At 45.1% G+C, this 16,720-nt stretch overlaps 3 protein-coding genes across 3 annotated transcripts; 1 reads left to right on the forward strand and 2 right to left on the reverse strand.

The window, feature by feature from the left end:
• Window positions 1-71: 71 nt before the first annotated feature.
• LEAP2 (liver enriched antimicrobial peptide 2) lies at window positions 72-1,104 on the reverse strand. The gene is made up of 3 exons (XM_046667645.1): window positions 887-1,104; window positions 552-691; window positions 72-234 (listed from the first exon to the last, which is right to left on the reverse strand). Exons 1-3 carry the CDS (start codon window positions 941-943, stop codon window positions 198-200), a joined length of 234 nt encoding a protein of 77 aa, XP_046523601.1. The 5' UTR covers window positions 944-1,104; the 3' UTR covers window positions 72-197.
• Window positions 1,105-6,192: 5,088 nt separating this feature from the next.
• On the reverse strand, window positions 6,193-7,514 carry LOC124242271 (cytochrome b-c1 complex subunit 8). The gene is made up of 3 exons (XM_046667142.1): window positions 7,342-7,514; window positions 7,058-7,233; window positions 6,193-6,391 (listed from the first exon to the last, which is right to left on the reverse strand). The coding sequence occupies exons 1-3, from the start codon at window positions 7,497-7,499 to the stop codon at window positions 6,297-6,299; spliced, it is 429 nt and encodes a 142-aa protein (XP_046523098.1). The 5' UTR covers window positions 7,500-7,514; the 3' UTR covers window positions 6,193-6,296.
• Window positions 7,515-9,598: 2,084 nt separating this feature from the next.
• GDF9 (growth differentiation factor 9) lies at window positions 9,599-12,517 on the forward strand. The gene is made up of 2 exons (XM_046668083.1): window positions 9,599-10,230; window positions 11,406-12,517. Exons 1-2 carry the CDS (start codon window positions 9,834-9,836, stop codon window positions 12,362-12,364), a joined length of 1,356 nt encoding a protein of 451 aa, XP_046524039.1. The 5' UTR covers window positions 9,599-9,833; the 3' UTR covers window positions 12,365-12,517.
• Window positions 12,518-16,720: the final 4,203 nt, after the last annotated feature.

The following is a 16,720-nucleotide window of genomic DNA, read 5'->3' on the forward strand; positions in this document are numbered from 1 at the left end:
AATTTAGTTATGCTTACTACATATCAACATTCTAAGAAGAAACGGAGACCAATTTAAAGCATACATCTGTCTTTAAATATTAAAAACACGATATTGCTTTACTTAAGTGTCTCCAGCCAAAATGCAATTAATCAGTATTCCATAGAATGGAGCATTGTTGTAGGTGAATGCTGTCTTCTTTTCCCCTGGTATGGACATCATTCCTGGGCCACACTTAGGGAACAGCGTCTTTTTCTAAGGAAAGAAAAGGTGGTTTTTAAGACAAAGGTCTAGCAGTGCCGAGCCACCTCTGTTGCATTTCCTCCCTCTGCTTGATCTACCCAGTCTCGGGGTAGACCGAAGAAAAGAAAGGCGTCATTTTTTCATGGTACCTGTGTGCAGCTGTTCTTGGCACTTAACTCCTGAAAGGTTCTGCTCCATGGAGCTCCCAGCTCAGCCCAGGCAGTCCTCAATCCCAGTTTTATTCTTAGGCCTGTGTGTGTGCTGATCTCTCCTCTGCCCAGCTTCCCAGGCCTCTGTTGCCCAGCCCTGCTCCCAGGTTTGTGGAGTACCTGCATAGCCTCGTGATACATTCAGAATCGTCCCGACAAGAGGCTCCAATGGGCCTGAGGGAAACTGCTCTCCAAAATGGAGTCATTCTCCGTGGCCTTCTCTTTGCTGAACTCAGTTCTGGTATTGGGGAGCCATCTACCTGGAGGGCAAAGACAAATTCACCTCAGGTATAGAGGAGTTGACACCCTGCTGCACACCTTGTAAGAATGATCATCCCCAGGATGCTGTCGACTCAGAGCAGAGGAACCATTCCTCAGGACTGAGTCTTGCTCTCAAGTTCTGCCTACAGTTCCACCATCACCACACATCCACATTGATGTCCTCCTTTCCTTACCTGGCCCCACAACAGCAGGCAGATCATGAGCACTGCGGAGAGTTTCAGGTGCCACATCTTGACAGAGGGAGGATATGGGAACCCAAGACCCAGGAACAGTTCTCACTTCCCTTTATAGACTGAGATCCGCCTCTTATGGTTGCCGGGTGAGATGGGGGCAAAGTTTATATTTGCAATCAGGGTTGATTTAATAAGTTAATGTCTACCAGAGGAATGTGCTCAAGGCCTGCCTTTCAGGCACGTTGTTATTTACTGATCCCTCACCTGGACTTTGATTATGTTGCTGGCTTGGACCCTTTTCGCCCGTTTTACCAAAAGTCAGCACTACTCCCTCCTTTCCCTTTGAAAGCCACGTGAAGCCATTGAGGGAGACCAGGCACCTAGCCATATTTTGATTCCAAAATAGCTCAGTGAGATCACTCTAATCAAAATAGAATTCGAATAATGAGGTCTTCAGAAAGTGTTGAGCCTTTCAGCCTTGTCTAGGAAAGCAGCACTGATCTATTGTGTTACAGGCAACTGGATAAGGCCCATTATCTCCTTTCTGTGGGAGGATGCTTCAGCACACATGGTCTGCAGTGCCCCAGATACCTCATTCGTATAGATGGACTGTCGCTCAGTCTGCTCCGGGTCATTTCCCTAGTATGGAGACCTAGCTGTGGAAAGGTCAAAGTCTGGCCTACCCATCCTCTCCCAGGGGAAGGGCAGTCAGGACTGATGTGAGACTTTCTTGGACTACAGGTGAATTGAATGAATAAGTATAGGCTGGTTTTTTGTTTTGTCTTTAAAAACATGAATGAGGAAGTAGCAGGGGCTCCTAAATCAGTAGAAGAGCATGGTGGTGGTGACAAATCATTGCAAGCCTTGAATTATGGCCTTTCCTCCCAGTAGTTGACTAGGATCTTCTACGGAGCATATCCCAGTAGCCTCGGGGAAGCAGACATAGGGCTGAGATATCTCCAAAGCTCAGAACATCCATCGGCTTAAGTAGGAACTCCTGCAGGTTTCTAGATCAAGAAAGGGCATGTATCTAAACCATGAGTAGTTATGAGTACTCATTAAATGACATGGACATTTTAATAAACTTGGGGGGAAAAGTGTGAATTCTGAGTAAGGAGATATAAAGACTAGATCTTCCCATGACCTGGAAGGATACGCCAACAAAACAAATGCAACAAGATTCTTTTTCTGCCTGGTGTCTCCCTGAAAACTTAGCTGATAGCTCTTCCCAAGGTCCTTCTCATCTTCAGAGGTTGCATATTTGGTAAGAGGCTGCCTATTCCCCAAGGAAAAGTGAGGAGATGCAGCACAGCTGAAGGTGGAACAGGATGGTCACCACTGCTCTTGCCAAGGGAGAAAAGGGTGGTATGGTGGACCTCAGAGTTGGGATTGGGCACAGTGTGACTCCACAGATCTGTCTGTCCTGGTTCCAGTCCTCTCAGGACCATGGAGCCAGGCCTGGAAGGAGATAGCACTGTTTGCACTTTAGGAACATTGAGAAGCAGACCTATGCCAAACCCAATCCTGCAAGTTTGAGACTGGCTAGCTGCTCCTTCCCTTTACCCCTGAGCTTGGATACTAAATGACCCCAGGTAGGAGCTTAATTAGGAACTTTTGTGGGGTGGGGAAGAGGCTATGTGGTGACCTAGAGAACATTGGGTAAGAACACAAATCCGATTAGATAAGCAAAAGATTGAACAACGTGGTGTCCTAGAGCCAGTTGGGTCTGTGGACTCAGTGCCAGCCTCCCATTAACCAGCCTGGAGTGACATGCCAAATGAGATTTGGAAAATGCTTGTTCTGAAGATGGGTACTTTTCACTAATCCTCTATTTCTGTCTTCCTGTACTCCAAGCAAAACCAAACCAGACTTTCATGTTAATTTATAAAGCCAATACCACAGCCAAGGGCAGGGCCTGAGGTCCCCAGCTCCCTGTGCTGCATAGGGCAAAAAAGAACCATTCATCATCATCAAGATGACAACACTGCAGAAGCCTTTGCGGCTCAAGTCTCTATTTTATATTGCACCCCCTCCTCCCAAAAGACCCATTAGTGACTGCCTGTGGAAGGAACCGTTAGGGAAGGTATTTCAACAGATGTCTACCCAAACTCTGTAGTTGTTTTATTTAAATTAAATATGGAGCAAAAAATCAAATTTTTAAAAGCAAAGAGGAATCAAGACAGCATTAGGCTGAAGTGACAGCAGTTGTCCACAGTTTCCCACACTCTAGCTGTGAAGACCTATTCCTGAAGTTAAAAAAAAAAAAATTGAAAATATCTGGGCTGTCTGCAGTCAAGTATTTTGTTGAATGAACAAACAGACAACTACATGTTCTAGCAGAAAGGTCCACGCAGGCTTTAACAACTTCAGCCAGAAGGAGAAAGAATGCTTGGCTGGAAGGCAGGAGCCGGGGGTCTAGGTAGGGGAACTGACCACAGGCCAGCCCTTCCCCTCTTTGGGCTTTAGTCTTTTGTCGTGCCAAGGAGATGGGAGTAGATCTCTGAGGCCCCTCGGGCACTGACATTTGGGAGTTCAGATGATTAATTTACAAGAAGAAAATGAGACCGAAGCACATTTGATAGCTTATAGCTTGGTAACTCTGAATACAACTCCCAGGGATTTCCTGCTTCTGAGGCAAGTGCCTAGGATGAAATGGGAGAAAGACGGTATAGCTACACGAGCAGCCGTTTGAAACACATTCCAGGCAGAGAGGAGATCATTAGGGCTTGGCAGTAATTGGAAACTTTTTGCAGTCCCTGAGCAGGAGGTGCCTAATAAAAAATGAAAGACTGTGAAATGGAAAAAACTTTTCCCCGTAAAACTTGAACAAAGGGTTAAAGTGCATTTGCTTTTTTGCTGGCTGGAACTGCCATCGACTTCTGGGCCTGCACTAGGTAGGCCTGCATCTCGGGGACTGCATTGGCAGACTGAACACAGTTCCCTTTGCCACATTCTGTAGCCCAGAGATAAAAAGCCCTTGTGGGGCAAGAGCACTGCTGGGGAAAAGAAGGGCTAAATGAACAAGTGGTTGTGCCCCGGCAGCAGGTGGAGCCACACCAGGAGGGCGGCTCCAGGGGATGGATGACAGGCGCTGAGGCCCACAGCGGCGGTCCCTCTTCCTCCCTTAAGAACTTTACACAAGTTTTCCTTTTCTTTTTGGATTTCTACAGACAGAATAGTCCCTAAAATGATCCCAGATCCCCTATCACGTACAGGAGCACTGAGCTATTACAACTCACCACATTCCATGCCCCCACTGCCTCAGTGCCCCGCTACAGAGCTCCCTGCCCCAAGCTTAGAGAGGGAAGCCCTTTGGTGAGAGAGAGGCTTAAAGCAGCCTTTACCAATTTTATCCAAAAGCAGAAGCTCAGCACATGAAGGGCTTACAGCAGGGTCTTCTCAGCAGGGCACGCCTGTGATAAAAAGGATTCAGACCAACAAGCTCAGTCCTTGGTCTGGGCTGAGAAAGGGTAGGTTTGATTTTGAGCTGGTATTTCCAAAGGAGTCAAAGAACGAGGCAGAAATAGTCTAAAGGTAAAATGAAGTCAAGATGGGAGTGGATGGCCATCTCCCCTAGGAACTTGGGCCTAAAATCAGAGGGAGACAGACAGAAAGATTAATGGCCTATCAAGGCAGTGGTCCCCACCCCCACACGTGAACCTGTTGAAACTATGCAAAGTTAAGGATGGGTGTATTTACACTTTCTTCAGGTCCACAGTTTTCATCAGATTTTCAAAGGAGCCTATGACCAAATATGTTGCAGACCAGGTAGCTAGTCCCAGTAATAAACTTGGACAAAGAGCCAAACAGGAAAATTGGACCATGTTTGGTAGGGCAAGAGTTTTCATCATATAGCTGTCCTTTGTTAAGCCTGCACCACCCTGCCAGACTCTTACATATCACCCATTTCACTGTCACTGCAACGCTATGGCTTTGTATTAACACATCTATTTTATGGGTGAGAAACTCAAAGCTCAGGAATGCAGATTTCTTGCCTGTATCCCACAGTAAGGAAGCATCAGTCAAAGGGTATGGGCCAGGGCCGCCCCCGTGGCCGAGTGGTTAAGTTCACGTGCTCTGCTTCGGCGGTCCAGGGTTTTGCAGGTTCAGATCCTGGGCACGGACTCGGCACTGCTCATCAGGCCACACTGAGGCGGCATCCCACATACCACAACCACAGGCACTCACAACTAGAATATACAACTATGTACTGGGGGCCTTTGGGGAGAAGGAAAAAAAAAAAGATTGGCAACAGTTGTTAGCTCAGGTGCCAATCTTTAAAAAAAAAGGGTACAGACCCAAGTCTGCCAGACTCAGCCGTTCCTCCTTATCCTGCCTCACAATCAGTGCAATTTACCTTACTGATTTTTTTTCTAGTTTTGAAGTATTTTAATTTTGGTTCCTAAAAGGCAACATCAATCATTAGAATAAGGATAGATACAGCCTGGGCTAGAAGCTGAGCTATACTGTGAAAGTTGCTCTGGACCAGCAGCAAGTGTCCTTAGGAGAGGAAGTTTCTAGAAACAGAGCAGGGAACCAGAAGCTTAAAGCTACCCCTACCATTTCCTAGTGAAGAGAAAAGGGTAACTTTCCGACTAAAAAGGCAGTTTCAAAGTTCTCTAAAACAGGGGTAAACTTTTTCCATAAAGGGCTAGAGAGTAAATATTTTAGGTTCTCAGGGCCACATATGGTTGAAAACAACTGTTCCAACCTGGTACAAACACAGCCAGTTTGTTGACTCCAGCTCTAGAGGCCAAGGGGTCACCTCACCCACTCCTTTATAGCTGACTTCCCCTCAGGCTAAGGCAGGCCTGCCTTAGGAGGAAAGGCAGCATAGCATAGCTTTAAAAGCATAAATTTAGCGCCAGACTCCATGATTCACTAGCTGTATAATTTTGGGCAAATAACTTACCCTTTCTGCACCTGTGTTCTCATCTGCAAAATGAATGTAATAGTGATACTTACTTTAAAGGTAGAAGTTTAAAAGAGCTTATTTGTGTGAAGGGCTAATAAGAGTACCTGACACATGGTAACTACAACATAGTTACTAGACTTTATTGTTACAGGAGCAGAGGGGCGGGAACCAACACTCCCCACAGTCCAGGCCACCCACAACTGGTCAGCTGCAGGGGGAGCTGCAGCTACTTTCTTGCAGGTTATGGAACAAGGGGTGAGCCCCAATCCTTCACCAAACTCCCAGGCTGGCCGAAACTGTTCAGCACTCATGCTGGAGAGGGGAGTTCATGAACTTGAAAACTAGCAGTCATGCCAAGGACTCTGCTCACAAAAATGCAAAACCACAACAGTGCAGCCCGTAGAAGTTTATTGTGCCTTCCAGATGCGACAATATAGGCTCCTGTCCCAGAAAAAGGTCTTTCAAAGAAAGGGAACCATTATCCAGACGAGTTGCTCATTTGTCATTTTCATAGGCAGCTGGATTCTTCCTCTTGGATTTCTCAAACTCCTGGGTCCCCCACGTATAGACAAGATAAAACGCTACAAATGCTTCAAAAATCAAAAGTGAGAGTAGGCAGTGAGCACATATAAGACACAAGGGTCCCAGTCCTCTTTTCTGCCTCACAGCACATTCTGCCCTCCTGCCTCTAGTTTTCAAGAAACCACTTTTAAACCAGATGATCAAGGTTACCTCACACACCCATTTTACAAGTGACCAAAAGAAAGGGGTCTAACAACGAAAACCTGCCACCAAACCTTCCCCATCGCTCCCCTGCGGCACATCTTTAAATATTTTAATGAGATAATGGGGTAAAATTCGCATAACATAAGCTTCACCATTTAACCATTTTGAAGTGTACTCTCCGTGGTCTTTAGTAAATTCACGTTATTGTGCAACTATCATCACTATCTCCTGCATTTAACACAAAAGAGTTCATCTCCGGAAAAAAGAAGTGGGTAGAGATGACCTCAAAGGGAGACGCTGGAGTCACACAAGTGACCTTGAGCCGGTCACTTAAGTTCTCCATGACTCCGTTTCCTCATCCGTAACACGGGGGGGATGATATAACTAGATCAAGGGGCTTCAGGAATATTCCAGAGAAAACATGTGCAGTGCCAGCTGCAGAGTGCCTGCCCGACGGCGAGCGCTCACTGAGGGGACCCGTGGTTACTACCGCGGAGGGGAGCCCACCCGCGCCCGGCCAGGGCACTCACGCGGCGCAACGCGCAGGATGCAGGCCCGCGTGCGGCGCAGCACGTTGGGGATGCCCTTGCTGAAGTAGTGCGGGAAAGCGCGCTGCTCGAAGGGCGACAAGCTGTAGGTGATCACATGCCGCATCCGTATCAGATTCCCGAACTCGCGGCCCATGGTGGCGGTGGCGGCGGCGGCGCCTGCAGAACCGAGGGAACTCAGCCGCCGGGCTCAGCCCCGGGACGCCGCCCCCAACCCTGCGGCCCGCCCGGCACTCCTCATCCCCTCAGCCCACGCGGCGCCCCACCCTCCCCGGGGCCACCAAGACCGCGCCACCGGCCCCGGCTCCCGCACCGGGGTCACCTCGCCCTCCACAACCGCGGGATCCACCGGCCTCCGTCCGCCACTTCCGGCAAGATCGGAAGCCGCTCTGGAGGCCGTGAGGTCACTTCCGGGAAGTACCATTCTCCTGCGGTCTCCAGGGGAAGGCGCCGTTGCCCCCCGTTCTGAAGAGAAGTGTCCAGGCCGGTGACCTTGCCGGTGGGCGGTCTTGGGCCGGGGGCGGGGCCTGGCGGCAGCGGAGAAGGTCTAAGCGGGTTTGGGGTCGGGACGGCCCCCGAGGCCCTCACCCTCCTCCTCAGCCCTCTGCCTTTTCCTGGAGCCGCAGGAAGCGGCTGGTGTCGAGGAGACAAAGAGGCGACGAGAAAGGGGCCAGCCGACCTCCAGGGCCGCGCTGGCCGAACGCGTAGGGCCTGCAGGCCGCCAGCCTTGGAGAGGGCCCCCGAGGCCTGGGGAGGAGCCGCCGGCCGGCCGCGAGCGCGAGCTTTCGTCCTGGCTTGTCCAGCTGCTGGGACGGGGCTCGGTTATTTTCAGACCGTCCGCGACCCAGTGCAAAGTCAGGGGCGCGCATCTGGGGCTTCCCGCGGCGCCCGCCGCCTTCGACTCCCGGGGCAGGGGGTAGACTTTACCAAGATGGCGTAAAACGTTTCCTCGAATTCAGTCACGAGCGTCCTCACATAATCGTCAGCGATTGCTAAACGGCTGTTAGGGGTGGTAGGAGGGAAGGAAGAGGCTCCCTCCACGGCAGCCCGCTTTCCCCGAGATGGTTCGGCCTGGGGGTCGTGTGTCATGATGCCCCCCATCCTCCGCTCCACTTCCCGGGAGAGAGGGGAGGAATGTTGCGTGGGAGGCGACCCCGAGTTCTCGGGAAGTGCTTCTACCTAAGGTTCCTGCAGTCCTGTACCGCTGACTGACTTTTCCACTTGCTACAGAGTGTCTGTAAATGTTCTATTCAGGGAGCTGCTGGCCGTGTATAATCCAGGTCTAAGCTCTCATTCAGCAGGTTGGGTGTGTTTCATAACCCTGCTTACTAACCACGGGCCAGGGAGGCTTGGCAGGCAGTGAATTTAAAATCTGCAAACATACCTCGGTTTTACCAACCTAGGTACAGCACAGACTGATTCTGGGTCTTATCCCATGCGTGTGGGTTGACTTTCTTCCTGTAAATAGTCTCCTTAGGGGTGGCACTGGATATCCCCTCATTTCAGCTATTCATGGTGCACCTTTGTCTCATTTTTCTAAAAAAATCTCTAGCTTGGTCCCAGCTCCAAGGCAAAAACATACATACTCAACAGTTAAGAACAACAATACGCTACAAATTCCGCCACCGTGTGAGCGGTTAATAAAAAATAATAAAACTTTCGTTTATTTTCTCGTATCTGAAAACATCTCTAAACCTTTCGACTAAAGTACGTGTAGATGAATGTGCAGACCAAAGAAAAGACATCAAGATGTTATATACATGTTTTTAGGTGAGGAACATTGGCCCTGAGCTAACATCTGTTGCCAATCTTCCTCTTTTTTATTCCCCCCCCCCCCCCCAGCCTCAGCACATAGTTGTATATCCTAGTTGTAGGTTGTTCTAATTCTTCCATGTGGGATGCTGCCACAGCATGGCTTGATGAGTGGTACATATGTCCACGTGCAGGATCCCAACCAGTGAACCCCGCGGGGCCACTGAAGCTGAGTGCGCTAACTTAACCACTGGGCCACAGGCCGGTCCCAAGATACTATATTTTAAAATGAGTCAAAGTAAAAGGTGATGTCCTCCTTTTTTAAACATATTGCAGTATTCCAAGTACATATCCTATACTACATGACCTGGGTGAACTGGGTAACATAATTCTCTGCTCTGAAATTTCAATGCCAGCTGTGACTTTCTCTCACCCTCCAAATCAACACATAGTGAATAATTATTCTAAGCACCTGGAAGTGGGAGAAGTGGTGAGGATGGAGGAAGAGTAAACCCAATATCGTAAATTGCATACCAACAGATCCGTGTATCATCATGAATAATTAGTTAGCTTTTCCACACACCTTGACAGTTTCAGCAAGCACCTAAAGAATGTTTTAAGAATCCTGATCTCTCTCAGAAAACGGGTGGTTTCATTTTAAGATCATTCCTCAGTTTCACTTAGCCTTTCAGCTACATAGTCCATTAGTATAATGATAATTTAAGAGGTTTTAAATACATGCCAGGAAAAAGGGAGAGGAAAGTTAATTAACCAAATAAATCCATATCTAATGAGGACAAATTGGATAAATAGAGTGTTATCAGCTGTTTAATATACAGCTGAGAAAAATTACCTTCAGCTAGGCATCCTTGAGGTCTGATTACAGAAGTGAGCCTACCCCACCCACTCACCTAAATTTTATTTAAGAGACCAACCTAGGCTCTTCCTGGCTTTTAGGAAGAAGGCTGGCATGGGGAAATGTGTTCCTTGCTGATTCTTCCAAGCCATGGCGCTTCCCAGCAAGTTCTTCCTCTGGTTTTGCTGCTCTGCCTGGCTGTGTTTTCCCATTAGCCTTGGTTCTCAGGCTTCTAGGGAAGCAGCTCAGATTGCAGCTAGTGCTGAGTTGGAATCTGAGGCTGAGCCTTGGTCCTTGCTGCAGCCTCTCAATGGCGGAAACAGATCTGGCCTCCTTCCTGCTCTCTTCAAGGTTCTGTATGATGGGCAAGGCAGGGCTCCTAGGCTGCAGCCAGACTCCAGAGCTTTACGCTACATGAAGAGGCTCTACAAGACGTATGCCACCAAGGAGGGGATCCCTAAATCCAACAGAGACCACCTCTACAACACTGTCCGGCTCTTCACCCCCTGTGCCCAGCACAAGCAGGCTCCTGGGGACCAGGTGGCAGGTGTGTAGGAGCGGATTGGTTAATGGGTGGGAAGATGATAGAGGACTCTGCCTTTCAATTGCAGAAAGCTGCCGGGCCTCACTCCTTGCATTGCATTTTACTTTGTGTGATACTCAGTATCCAAATTCAAACAAATCTGGTTCTTGATCTTACCGTTTCTTCCTAATGCCCTCATGCGTTAAGGTGGGCTAATGTGATAGGATTTTAGAGCTAGAAAAGACTTAATGACTTAAAGGAAAGCGCTAGTGGAGAAGGTTAGCATCTTGTCCAAGGTCACAAAATCAAGACTGGAAACCAGGTATTTTGACTTCCAGTTGCTTAGTCTGCCCGTTCTACCAATGCTGGCCTGGAAATGTGCCTAAAATATCTCATAGCTATTGGTGTGCTTTGTTAAACAGGATGTTTTCCCTTTTTATGTTGCTTTTGTGAGAGGAACAGTAGGTCCTTACACAAACTGTTAACAATTTGACTCAGCACCTTGGTATCTTGTGTGTGCGTGTGTGTGTGTGTGTGTGTGAGAGAGAGAGAGAGAGAAAGCAGCGCTTTAAAAAAAAAAAATCTATATTCACCAGCTCGTGACTTAAAGAAAATCGTTCTAACCCAACAGGTCACTTGTGGCTGTTCAAAACCTTTCCTCCTTCCTTGATGTCCCATTTTATTATAGTGGTTTTAGAGCCGCCATTTGTCAATCTCAAGTGTTTCAAATTAACTTAGACCATTAAGTTTTCTTTATTGACTCCATCCATTAGGGCTTAGCATGTCTTCTTAACAAGCCTGTTAAGTATTTTTATTATAGGTTTGCCTCTAGAGACTCTCCAAGAGAAAAATACCACTTTCCTTATTAGCTTCTGTGTTTGGAGCAAATTATTCACTCTAAAACTTTAGAATATAATGATTCCTTGTTGTCTTAATTCACCACCAAAGCTATTATGACTTTCTGGTGATTAAAATATCCTGTTGTAGTTGCTGGGAGTTAGTTATGGTCCCGATTACTGGCATTTTCTGTGTAACTGCGTGCTCCCCCCTCCACTCCCCCCCCACCACCCTTTTGAGGCATGAGGAAGTGGGAAAAGAGAAGGGAGAAAGCACATACAAAGTACTAATGTCTTGATTTGACTTCCTATTATGTTCAGTTTGTATTCAAGCGCTACTGGTGGACTGTGTTTTCTTCTCAGGAACCCTTCCGTCAGTGGACCTGCTGTTTAACCTGGATTGTGTTACTGCTGTTGAACACTTACTCAAGTCAGTCTTGTTATACACATTCAACAACTCAGTTTCTTTTCCCTCTGCTGTTAAATGTGTGTGCAACCTGGTGATAAAAGAGCCAGAGAGCAAGACTCTCCCCGGAACTCCATACTCATTTACCTTTAACTCACAGTTTGAATTTAGAAAAAAATACAAATGGATTGAGATGGATGTGACCCCTCTCCTTCAGCCTCTAGTGGCCTCCAACAAGAAAAGTATCCACATGTCTGTAAATCTCACATGTGGGAAAGACCAGCTGCAGCATCCGTCAGCACAGGACAGTCCGCTTAACACGACTCTTCTGCTATTCCCCTCACTGCTTTTATATCTGAATGACACAAGTGCTCAGGCTTATCACAGGTGGCATTCCCTCCACTATAAAAGGAGACCTTCACAGGGTCCTGACCAGAAGAGAGATCTGTCTGCCTGTCCAGAGGGAGAAGGGGCTGCTGAGGGTATAAGATCTTCCCGTCACCGGAGAAGTCAGGAAGCTGTCAGCTCTGAATTGAAGAAGCCTCTGGTTCCAGCTTCTTTGAATCTGAGTGAGTACTTCAAACAGTTTCTTTTTCCCCAAAATGAGTGTGAGCTCCATGACTTTAGACTTAGCTTTAGTCAGCTGAAGTGGGACAACTGGATTGTGGCCCCGCAAAGATACAACCCTCGGTACTGTAAAGGGGACTGTCCCAGGGCAGTTGGGCATCGGTATGGCTCTCCAGTTCACACCATGGTGCAGAACATCATCCATGAGAAGCTCGACTCCTCAGTGCCAAGACCATCATGTGTACCTGCCAAATACAGCCCTTTGAGTGTTTTGACCATTGAGTCCGATGGCTCAATCACTTATAAAGAATATGAAGATATGATAGCCACTAAGTGCACCTGCCGTTAACACATGGTCCTCTAGACTAACATCTTGAGCCTGTTTGGCAAAGTAAATGCCCTTCGCCTATCTGCGCCTTCAGGAGAAAGCGTCATGTGTCAGACCTGTAAATATAATGCCGTGTGTGTTGTGTAAGGAGGAGCCTGTGTGGATTAGCACATTCTGTGGCATCTATCAGTGTAAAGCAATAACATCTGCCTTTTTAATTTCTAAGTGTAAATATAATGTAATTCTTTCGGAGAGCTTTAAATTTTTTCCTTGAGCGGTTTTTTTTTCTTTTCATAGGAGTCTTGTTTTTGATGTAAGAAAAAGTGCTGTAGTCTTGTTTAATGGAAGAATAAATTCTTGTCAGAGGCATAAATTCCCCATGTGTGTGTGGTTTTTTTAAATTAAATAATGATTGCTTTTAAATGGTCATTTGGGCGGGAGAGGAAGTGTGTCTAAAAGCTAATCTTGGCTCAACTTTTGATCTCTTTTTCAGAGTAAAAGAGAGGGTAACTTCTGGTCCTGAATCCTGATGAAGTGAGATTCCCTAGGGCTAGAGAGTTTGCAACATAATCCATTTCTGTTGTAGCACATGTAGTATGTAGAAATGTAGTACAGTGTACCAACTCTGCTCTTAGATGGCTTCTATACGTCAATTGATTACATCAAACAATATAACATTTGTCCCATTTATTTATAGGAAATTGCTTTGCAGATTTTTCCAAGAAAATGCAATGTTCAAGATTTTTTAAATGCATTTTCTCTTTTGTATGTTTAAAACCTCTGACCCTATGGAAGGAAGTCAAGGAACGTTTTTTCTTTGTTTCTTTTGTTTATTTGTTTGCCAATTTCCCTCGACTAGTTCCCCTCACTCCACTCCCACAGATTTTTTTCCAGGTGGATTTAGGACTGTTCCCATTAAAGCTGGCAGCAAGGAGGTTATATTACAGAGCAGGCCTTGTTTGGCTGTGAGGGCTTTTATGTGGATTTTTCAATAAATCGACCTCGAGAGAGAGTCTTTGGGGCACAGAGTTAGGGCTGACGCAGTGATTTCTGTTTGTTTCTAAAATGCTAATCTACAAACCAAAAGTGACTCCTAGATGCTAGAAGTAATTTTCATTCTTGTAAATGATCTTTTGTTAGTGCCTAATGTCTAAAGCAGCCAGCTTGGATTTTGACAGGGATTGTGTTGAATCTATAGATGGGTTTGGGGAGTATTCCCATCTGAACAATGTTAAGTCTTCCAATCCATGAACGTGGGATGTTTTTCCATTTACTTAGATCTTTCATTTCTTTCAACAATGTTCTGTAGTTTGAGTATATGTTTTGTACTTTTTATTAAATATTTCTAAGTATTTTATTTTCGATGCTATTGTGAATGGAATTGTTTTCTTAATTTCATTTTTCAGATTCTTTCCTGGTGCTAACATACACATGACAAACCTGCACACGCTGACATAAATGCTCAGTTATCAGCTCTTGGTTCTTTCCTCTCAAAAACATTTTTCAGAAAAGTGGGACTGAAACAAAGTTTTAGGTGGCCTAGTTTTCAAATAACTTTGCCATCTTTAACTTGGAGTCACTGCTCTTTTTGTAAATGAGGCTGCAAGTCTAAGAGAAATGGTGTTTCAAGAGTTTCATTAGCTTCTGTCATTCTTAGGAGTAAAAAGTATCTAGAAGGGACAGGGCATGAGTAATGGTGGCAGTGTACAACTGAACTTAGAGGAAGGTAAATCTCCCTTAAATACGGCTGTTTTCAAATAGACTGCATGGAATATATATCAACTTAAAGGATTCCTCATAGTTCCCCGATTACCCTAAACTGATTTTTTTTTCCTGGAACAAGGGAATTTGTCTTATTTTTATTTTTTTTTCATGGCCTAGTTCTGTGAGTATAGAATGTGGTCTGCAATCTGAAGGTTTTGGAAAGAAGAAACTGAAGGGGTAGTTCTGACAGAAGTTAAGTATTAGGGTCAATGCCAAAACTAGGAGCAGAAAAAATAGTTCCTTCTTACAGAAAAGTTCTAAAACTGACAGACTTAAACTTGTTCATAGGGTTTTGATGCTACAGCTGAGTAATCATAGCTTGAAGAACTATAAGCCTGGCTTCTGAATTTTTTCAGGCTTAATTTGTAAATCTAGTTTCATTCATAGGGCAGCGTTAATATTCAGGGTTGATACATCTGCTAACGGTAAACTTCAAAGATTCTCTTCTACACAACTGAGGAGGATATACTAGTCTCCCAGCTGCCTCCTCCATAGGAAACCTGTTTTTCTTCAGTTACTCTTTCTTATAAAAGCCGCCACTTTAGAAAATAAATGAGAAAGGACAACAGTGATTTCAATCTGGAAATTCAAGGATGAGGCTACCTCTGCCTTCAATAGCTGCCTTCAGCTTTGGCATTTAGTCCAGATGAGATATGAGGTCACCTAATGTGATGAGTGCCTTAGTACGCCAGGGAACAATGGGGCGTGTGAGGGGCTGGTTTTACCTCCAGCTCTGAGTTTCCTGCTCTTTATCGGTTTAAATCAACTCCTGTGTTTCGTTGGTTGAATACTTTGTGTTTTACTAATCAGCTTCAAGGGCAGCAGCCGCTTGACCTGGTTTAGAGCTAGTTTAGACAGCTTGTGGGAAAAATTAAGTTGCTCTTTCATGGAGTAAACGAGGAAGTATTCAGTTATATAAGTGATCAAAGAAAAAGGCTCAGAAGAACTTCGTTTATATCAAAATTTTAAGTAGTCAATTTTGATTTGTAACTTTGAAGGGATTGTAACTTTTATAAAATGATAAAGTGAAATTAAAACATTTAAAATATTTTTTAGAGGATGTCAGTCCCCAAAACATTTCTTAGTTATCTGGATTAGCTGAATGGATTGATACAATAGAATAGTATGCTGTTTTATCCATTAACTCTTCTCTAAATAGAAGGAAAAATAAACACAACCAGGAGATTCAGACCCTTCATCCTCTACCAGAATCAACAAGTCGAGTAGGTTCTCTTCATGTGCTTAATTACTTCCTGATGCAGCTGGCCTTCCCAAACCGCAGACTGACTAGTCAATTTTTGGAAGGCGCTTTGATTTGTTAGTAAGCCCAGGACTATTTGAGTGTCCATGTAAAGAACAGGATTCTATAGATGGCCTGACAGAGTATTTCTTCGTCCTACCTTACATGTAATGCAACTTGTATGGAATAATTGAGTAATTAGATCTATATGGATAAGGGTCAACTGTACATTTTAGGCATCTTATTGTTTAAGAATAAGTGCTTTGTGAACGATTTACAGAGTCGTTTATAGACCTGTCTTGGTGCTGGTGTCTTTCCACATTGGAATGCTATGACAGGCAGTGTTATGAATTTGCAGCCTGTGCCTGGATGTCATTTTGGTTTTCTCAGAAATAATTAGCTCACTGAATAAATATTTATTGAACACTGACTATGGGCCAGGTGCTATGTGTGGTTAAGAACAGAGTCTGATGTTCTCAGCTCCAGGAAAAATGTCACCTACCAGAAATGGAGACTTCCTTTATTACCCTAAGTTCCATCAGTGAGTATTTGTCACCACAGAACATTCTTGGGGTGGTACTACATAAGCAGACTGCATGAATATGACATTTTCTTTAGATTAGAATTTTTTAAATTAAACAATTTTAAGATAATGTAGATTCACATGCAATTGTAAGAAATAAGAGGTCCATGTATTTTTTTATCCAGTTCGCTCAGTGATAACATCTTACAAAACCATAGCATACTATCACAACTAGGATATTGACATCGAAACAACAGATTAGAATTTTTCACCTTGAAACCTACTTGGGTCAAAGGAAGTGTTGATCCTAACATCAATAAGGTTTTGATATCTCCTGATGGAATTTGCTTAATGGTTCAATATTTTTTCATCTTATACCACTTCACCATTATCCTTGAGCCCTTTCAATTACAATTCTATTAATTCAATAAATATTTGGGCCCATACTAGATCTCAGATACTCTTCTAGATGCTAGTATAATAGTGGTAAATGAGACAGACTATGGCACTTGCTCTCATGGAGCTTATATAACAGAGGGGAGAGACAGGCAATAAACAATTAAACAACATGAGCAGCCATATACAGGAACCTCTAGGCAGAACAAACTGAGGTGAGAGCAAACTTGTATTCTAAGAACAGAAAGGACTGGGTGTGCCTGGCAAGTGGGAAAGGAGAAGGAATGAGTGAAGTGGCAAGTAGGGTGGGAGGAGATGAAGTTAACGAAGCAGACAGATGAAATGATACAAGATTTCGTTGGCCAGCACAAGGGCATTGGGTTTTTATGCCAAATTCAATAGGAAGCCGTTGAGAATGTTTAACAAGGGGCCTGAAATGATTAGATTCATTTTT

This window comes from Equus quagga, chromosome 7, assembly GCF_021613505.1.
Source record: "Equus quagga isolate Etosha38 chromosome 7, UCLA_HA_Equagga_1.0, whole genome shotgun sequence".
Taxonomy (NCBI): Eukaryota; Metazoa; Chordata; class Mammalia; order Perissodactyla; family Equidae; genus Equus; species Equus quagga.